Source organism: Eublepharis macularius, chromosome 12, assembly GCF_028583425.1.
Source record: "Eublepharis macularius isolate TG4126 chromosome 12, MPM_Emac_v1.0, whole genome shotgun sequence".
Lineage (NCBI taxonomy): Eukaryota > Metazoa > Chordata > Lepidosauria > Squamata > Eublepharidae > Eublepharis > Eublepharis macularius.
In genome coordinates, this window is record NC_072801.1 from 35,030,154 (window position 1) to 35,038,194 (window position 8,041).

At 50.4% G+C, this 8,041-nt stretch overlaps 1 protein-coding gene across 1 annotated transcript; it reads right to left on the minus strand.

The window, feature by feature from the left end:
- Positions 1–400: 400 nt before the first annotated feature.
- On the minus strand, positions 401–5,508 carry CDK5R1 (cyclin dependent kinase 5 regulatory subunit 1). Its single transcript, XM_054995690.1, has 2 exons — positions 5,337–5,508; positions 401–4,241 (listed from the first exon to the last, which is right to left on the minus strand). Exon 2 carries the CDS (start codon positions 4,118–4,120, stop codon positions 3,203–3,205), a length of 918 nt encoding a protein of 305 aa, XP_054851665.1. The 5' UTR covers positions 4,121–4,241; positions 5,337–5,508; the 3' UTR covers positions 401–3,202.
- Positions 5,509–8,041: the final 2,533 nt, after the last annotated feature.

Below are 8,041 nucleotides of genomic sequence, written 5' to 3' on the forward strand. Positions count from 1 at the left end.
TTTTTCTTTCAACATTTTTCTTTTGAAAAAGTTTAACAATGGTTCAGATCAGAACATAATTAAACTCTTGAACTGTGTACAGTTAAAGTCAGAAAATATCTAGAATAGATATCATGAGATGAAAAAGATTGGCTTGAAGGATACTGGGTATTGGGTGGTAGGAGTGGAAGGGAGATGTGCTTGAAATTTGTGCCTGGTGACTTATTTTGTATTATTTATTAACAACCAACTGTTCTAAGGTTTTGTCTGTTGTCAAAGATGCACAATGCTGCTTTTGGCATGCAAACATCACTGTAAAGCAACGATGAAAGAACAGAGGAAGGACTTTCCCTCTTTTTCTTCTTGGAATTAGCATAGATTTTGTTGTAAAAGTATTCTGTTCATATAGCAGCATGTTAAAATTCCATTCATTGCTTGCACAATCAAGTATATCCATTGTTCCTTTTAAAGTCTATTATTTTCTTTTAAATCCAATAAATAGTACCCAGGACTGTATAGAGACCATTTTTTTTAATACACAGATGTATGCGCCCAAATTACATTTGCTTTCCTTAAGCTTTCAGAACCACACAAGTAAAACTTGAATTTCCCTTTGTTTATTAAAAATAGTGTATGGTGATTAGGGGCGGGGGGGGGGAGAAATTTTGTTTTAAAAAGAGGTGGGGAATAACTTGTCTAGACACAGACTAGAATTTAGTCTGAGCCTTTAGGGTGTTCCAGGAGCTAGTAAAGAAGCTGAGCAAGGAACACTGAAGTCTTTATAGTGGAGTCTGAAATGAGAAAAGCACCATCCATTTTGGAGCAGCAAATGGTCATGCAGTGGAGACTTAGATACCTCCATTTCCCCATCCACTATGGAGACCCCCAAAGCCTTCCTTGTGAGGTCTAAGGCTCTCTTTCTTGCTGTGAATCCAAAAGGGATGGTTCGGCGGAGGTATCTCTTTTTTTAAATGGCTCAGATTTCGGCCTAGCTTTGGAGGCAATGGCAGGTTCCGCTTAGCCAATCTAGCAGATGTTGACAAGATCCTGGTTCCTGTCTACCTCTTGGCTTAGACCTTTTAACATTTCACAGCTTTTTCTGTTCCTCCTACATTTTTAATAGTGCGTTGCTGCTTTGAAGTAATTGCAAGCGACCCTATTTAACAAAGTTAAATACAATAAATCCCTCTCCCTGCCCTTCTGCTCGAATGCCAGCATCCATAACTCATGGGAGCAGAGGAAAAGCAGGACAGTATTTCTCACTTGGCCTTTTGCCTGCTTACCATCTTAGTGCCAGAATGTTAAATCCTTTTGTCCATTCTAATATCCAGTCTGTAAGAATTTTAACACAGAGGAGGAAGAGATCTCCAATACCAAAGGGATTTCTGATATTTAGAGGAATCCTAGAACTGGAATACTGGCATTCTAAATGCACCAATGTCATTAGGGCTGCAGTCCCAAGGACACTTTCCTGGGAGTGAGCCCCACTGAACATGGGACTTACTTCTGAGTAGGCCTGCCTAGGATTGCTCCCTAACTCAGCAAGATAAGATTCAGTGTATTTCTTCCCCTCCCCCCAAAAAAGGTTTTCACATACAGCCAATTGAAGGGAATTGATTAGAAAAACCTCTCTGTTTCGGGGGCCTAGAAGGCAAAATCAAATATTCAAATTCCTAGGCATCTAGAATCAAATTTTTAGGAGACAACATCAGATGTTTAGGTCCCAAGGGAAAGAAAACTGCAGAATTTTTTAAAATGCTGGAACAGAATGTTTAGGGACCCAAAAGAAAAATGGCTGTGCCCTTCAGATCAGATTAGGACATAGGAGAGTACACCTATGTACATGTACATTTTCCATACACTGCAGATTAATCACAATCTGTTCTCTAGATTTTCATTTAACGAACTATGGAATTTTTCTTTTTCTTCTTTGGTGAGTCTCCTTATTCTTTTCCCCTTGGCCTCCCCCCCCCCCACCTCCACATAAAATGCTTAGGTGGCTAAAAGCCCAATCCTATGCAGATGCTCCAGTCTAAGCCTGCCGAAATCAATAACTTTTTAGCGGAGTAACTTTGTATAGGATTGCAGTGTAAATGCCTAGGAATTTTCCAGTCTTGGAAAGACCATTGTACCCAGCTAATGGTAGTGAGAATCTGTTACAGGCAATGACCCTTACATTTTTCAGAATAGTGAACTTGATGAGGGACTGCTATTCCAGCTGTTCAGAAGGCTGCAACAGAATCTGTCACCCTATTCTGAAACAGTTACATTTTGCAGAAATAAATAAATAAATAAAATCCAAACCTATATCAAGCATCCATCCAATTAACTTGCCAGCAAAATTAATACCAACAGGATACCATCTTTTGGGAGCGTGTCTCCATTCCATATTGGCTTTGTCCGGTTTCCAACCACTCTCCTTTAGATACTTCAGTGGGAAATGATCCCAGATCTCACCTTTCCCCTTTGTCCTTGATGATCAAACTCAAGAAGTTGGTCTCCAGTCAAGGGGTGGTAGAACGGATGTAGAGGAAGAGGGACAATGTGTCTTACACGCTGTCTTTTCCTTGGCCACTAGTCCTCAATATAACCACATGTGGGCATGCAATAAGAGTCAATTTAAGTCCATAACTGTGTCTCTGTCATTTTTGCTCCAATTGGTGGTAATTTAATTCAAAAGAAAGGAAAAAACTCATTCTGATCTCTTTCCTGGAATATCCGCTAGATTGCCCCTCCCCCCCACACTTTCCCCCCTTCTTCCAGGCAGTAAATACTATTCTCCTCTTCTGCATTCTGCTGTAAGGAATTAAGTGCAAGATGCCCCCCCCCCACTCCAAGTTTGCACATCTTTTAGGCAAAAACAATAGGTGCAGGGATGCCCTGGTGTTTGCATTATGGTGCTTGATTCTCCACTCCTGCTGATCCTCTGTTTCCAATGAGGAAGCCATATCCAACTTGTGCCACAAACAGAAAACCAAACAGCTTCAGCAATCCACCCTCAACCACCTCCTCCTTGGGTCTTTCCCCCTCGTTTTGTAGCAAAGCTTCCAAGAAGCCAAGCTGATAAACGGTGGTAAAGGCAGAGAAAACTGTGGCTTGGTGTTCCCCCCCCCCCACCCCAGGCCCATCCAACCTCATTTTGTGTTCTGGCTTGTTTGGAAAACAAAAGCAACATAAAAGAAGGAAAATGTACTGTTCCCTCCTCATCTAAACATGGGTGAGCTCACCGGTCCAGACCAATGAGCAGCCGGTTCTTCTCTTCCTGGCTACTCTCATTCTTCAGGTCAGCAAAGACCTGGGTGAAATAATGTGGATCAGCGTTGATCTGCAACATTTTGGGACTCATGAGGTTAATGATGGACAGGCAGCGATCCCAAAAGGCCTCCTTACAGCTCTCCACAAGGAAAGGCTTGAGAGGGTAGGAGATCTCATTGCCCATGTAGGAATAGGAGAGATAGAGGCAGGTAAGTAAGACGGCTTGAAGTTCATGGTCCGTGGCTACTTCGGAAGAGATGACATCCCGGCAAAGCATGTACAGAAAGACCACATTGGCCGGAGTGATGAAGCCTTGGTCTTGCCATCCTTGCAGAAGGAGGGACCGGTCAACGCTCCTGAGCCACAGGACTGGGTCAGTGGGAGAGAGGTGCTTCAGCCGGTAGCACCGCCGGCATAGAAACTCACCCAGGCACCGAAGAAGCTCGCTGGTTGAAGCTTGGACAATGACCCTCTTGGGGGTGCCAGAGGAGTTGGAGTTGGGGTGGGGGGTCTTCTTGATGGAAGAGAGGGTGCTCTTGGAGCTAGAAACCTGGTTGGTGGGGGCTGTTGGCTGAGTGCTCTGGGGTTGAGCAAAGGTGGAGAGGTTGGCACAGGAGAGGGACTTTTTTAGATTCTCATTGTTGAGGTGGGTGACATTGTTCTGATAACTGCTGTTAGGCTGCACCTTCTTGGAATTCTTCTTCTTGGCTGAGACGGCCACAATGCGTTTCCAGGGCAGCACTGAGATGATGGAGTGGCGCTTGAGGGTCTTGTCCTTGGCATTCTTACTGTTCTGGACTGCAGTGTAATGCCCCACTGTTGCCGAGCCATCCTCAAAGAGGGTTGCCTTCCGGTAACTGGGCGAGAGGGACAGCACTGTGCCCATGGTGCCACTGCAGAAAGGCGAAGCCACTCAGAGTTGGGAGCCGTCAGCGTGCCGGGGTGGAGGCGTCTCCGCTTCACCACCCCCTCCCGTTTGCCACGGCCTTTCCCTCTTGGATTCAAACCTGCCAACGGCAAAATGGGTCAGATGAGGAGTCTGAGAGATGAACGCTCAACCCTTTTGTGAGGGTGCGCTAAGGCTCCATACTGCCCCCCATCTCCCTTACCTGACACCGTATCTGAGTCTCTCTTTCCTCTCCCCCCACCCATTTCCCTGCCCTGCTCATCCTGTATCTCATGGCTTGGCTCTGAAGCCTTTACAGGTATTCTCCAAGACAAAATTAGGCAGACCTGTCTAGCGAATTCTCTCCTTCTCTGGATTACGTGTGGATTTAAGGGAATTACATCTTGTCCTGCATTTCCTTTGACCCTCGTTTACAATTTATTTTCTTCATGCTCTAATTTAAGAAGGTAGACAGACAGACACAATCTGCGGAGCAAGGATCCACTAGGTTGCATCTGACAGCATGGGGTCTAGCCTACAAGCTGCATCTGCCTATCATTGAAGATTTCACTGTTGTCTTGTCCACGCAGAATAGCCCATTGTAAATTATTGCTATAGCACAGCGATGGACATTCAGCCCTGAGAAGCTCTGCTGCAATAAAACCTTGCTATTCCTAACTCCTGTTTGTTACAGCACCCCTTTTAGTGCCTGTGCTTTGCCCGCCTGCCCTATTGGGGAGAGGCAGCATCTAAGATGGGTGTCTGGCTGTAGACGCGTATCAAAACGTGTCCCCCTCTTCCAGCGCGGGTGGCCATGTTCCTCCACTGCAGCAGAACAACAAAGAGGCTGGCGGCACCTTAAGCGCTCAGGCAGGCAGGGAGAAGCCTGCCTGGCCCCAGCTCCTGTCATCCCAGGCAAGACAAAGTGGGCACCGGTCCACCAGCGCCTCTGCCGCCCCGCAAAGGGCGGGGTGGACCGGAACCTGCGAGATGCAGTCCGGCTATTGTGTGCCTCGAGACGCGCGCGCCGGGGCGCCCTTCCTCCGCCCCGGCACCAGCTGTGCGTTTCGCAGAACGGCAGCCCCGCGCTCGACCGCCGCCCCCCGCGGCTGCCCTCCGGAGCGCCGCTCGAGGGCGCCTGCCGCCCCCCCCCCCATGCAGACGGGCAGGCGCGGGAGAGGCGCGACGGCGCCCGGCTGGCCTCGGCGGTACCCACCGCAGTGCGCGCTCCTGGGGCCCGCTCGGCGGCGCGGCTTCTGTCCAAGGTCCTGCAGGGCTGGGCTCGGGAGGGAGGGGCGGGCGGGGCGGACAGAGGGACGGAGGCTCCGTCCAGCCTCCCCGGCGGGGCCGAGCGCCGGCTCAGGCGGAGAGGCGCCCCAGGGGGCAAGTGCCGGGAGGGCGCCCGCTCAGCCCCAGCCCGCCCCCAAGCCCCGCCGGCGCGCTGCCCTCCCCGGCTCCGCTCGGCTGCTGCGCCCGCCCGGCTCCGCGTCGCGCTCGCCTCCGCTCCGGCCAAGACGGCGCTGCCTGCGCCCGCCTGGCTCCGCCTCCGCCCTGGCCGCGCCTCCCGCTCCCGGCCCCGCCCGCCAGCTCCCGCCCTCGGGAGGGGAGGGAGGGGAGGGGCGGGCAGCCCTCGGGCCGGGCGCGGAGCGCGTCGGCGCCCTGCCCTGCCGTGCCCTGCCCTGCCCAGCTGCCGCGCGCTACCTCTGCCGTCCTCCCAGCCTCTGCGGGCCGCCGTCAAGGCTGGCCGTCGGGGCCTACCAGGCAGAAGAAGGTTCCTGGAGGTGGGGCGCTGGCAAAGGGGCCCTGAGGATGCGGGCAGGCTTGGCCAGGCGAGAGTTGCCCGCCCGGTCACCGCCGGGGTCCCCCGGGGCTTGTCTTTCACATCCCGGCCACCTGCCAGACTCAACGGGACGGGGGGGGGGGAGGGCTTCTGCTGGACGGCGCCGTCCTCCGCCGCTTCTTTGCGCAGCTTTCGGGCCCCTACGAGACTGGACAGTTTGCAGGATCCTTGTTGATGGGCATTAGGAGGGCTTGGTGGCATTGCCAGGTTGTCAACGGCCATCCAGTCCAGATGTCTGGAGTCTACCTACTCCGTGGAGTCCACAAGACGGCACCGTATGAGATGTCGCTGTGGCTCCCTCTGTGTTGGAGGGGCATGCTGCTGGGCTAGTGCAGAAAGCAGGGCCCAGCTCCTTTAAAGCCCATTCCCCCATCCTTCTGCATTCTTCAGTGTCGAGCCCACCACTAAAGACCCTCCGCCCAAGCCCTGTTGTCTGTGCCCCTGCCTGTCTAGGTAAGTGGGCGGTTCACAAAAGTCAGAGCCTTTTCAGCGGTGGTGCATTCATTCATTCATTTTACTTCATCTATATCCCACTTTTCTCCCCAATGAGGACCTAAAGTAGCTTACAACAGTCTCCCCTCCTCCATTTTATCCTCACAACAACTTGTGAGGTAGGTTAAGCTGAGAATATGTGCCTGGCCCAAGGTCACCCAACAAGCTTTCATGGCAGCATGGGGAATCAAACCTGGGTTGGCCAGATCCTAGTCTGTCACTCTAGCCGCTATACCATACTGACGCTGGACTCTTCCCTGCCTGGCCCCCAGACCACTAGGGGCCAAACCCAATGTGTGCTGGTCTGGAGGTCTGTGTTTGGAGCCCCTGGCAGTTGTCTCAAATGGAATGTGAGTGGATCCTTGCTTGGGACATCCCTCTGGTTTGGCCCTAAAACCTGAGTGGAAGGTCTTCAAAGTATTCATTCAGCAACAAGGCCTGATTTATTGTGAATGGGAGAGAGTAGAAAGAGTGAAGGTGTTTTTGAATGTTGTAATCCACACGGAGCAATTAAAGTCAAAAAGTGAAATATTATGGCATGTAAATAAATGTAAATAATTGGTCTTCAGCTGGTGAGTCACAAATGAATTGCAGCCTGATAACACCAGCTGCACTGTCACCATCTTATTGTTACTGAAACTTGAGGGAAGAGGAGGAGGAAGCGAAAGAAACAAGAAGAAACAAGACTAATTCATTACACGTAGGGGAGAGAATGAGATGCAGACAGATTGAAATCTTCCTCTTTTGCTTCTGCTAAACTGTCTTCTTTCCTTCATTCCCAGGCCTGGAGTGTTACTGGAGATATACTAGTCATCTGCTAAGTATCTTGGTATCTGAAGAAGGGACTTTCAAAAGTTTATACCCTGATAATGTTGTTGGTCTCTCAGCTGCTACTGAATTCAGATCCGGCAGGCCTGGAGTGTTACCAAAGATGTCCATCTGCTAGAGTGTTTTAAAATATTTCTTGTACTCGGGTCATTTCGTAGAAAAAGAGCTGGAGGAACTCATTAGCATAATGTATTAGCATAACTCATTAGCATAACTGATTTGCATATGCCATACCCCTGACATTACCTATCCTGGCTGTTTTGGGTCAAATCCTGGCCATTCAGGGCCAAAATTGGGCCCAAAATGGCAAAAAGGAGCTGAAAATGGCCAGAAAGAGGCCCAAAATGGTCAGGATTGGGCCACTGCTGAGTGGGAGAGTGATCCACCACCCGTCAGAGGCCTGATCCGGGCCGTTTTGGCCCCAATCCAGGCTGAAATGGGCCCAAAATGGCCGAGAGTCAGGTGGACGGGGCCACCTGACATGTGACCTCTTTGGGGAACTGCCGGAACTGCGTTCCTGCGTGTTCCCCCTCGAAATGAGCCCTGCTTGTACTTCAAACAGTTCCCCACCATTAAAGTGAGGGAGCACTTCAAGCATGCCCAGGAGATATATTTCTGTCCTTGGTAGCCCAAATTCTTAGCTATAATTTGTTTGATTATACTTTTATTCCACCTCTTCCCTCAGGAAGTGAGGGCAATGCACACACACAAGCGCATGCGCTCACACAAACACACACACACACCCCGTTTTATTCTCATTT

What these genes read in the sequence shown, in the direction of transcription:
- CDK5R1 (XM_054995690.1), bottom strand. Translation starts at nt 4,120, where the DNA reads ATGGGCACAGTGCTGTCCCTCTCGCCCAGTTACCGGAAGGCAACCCTC.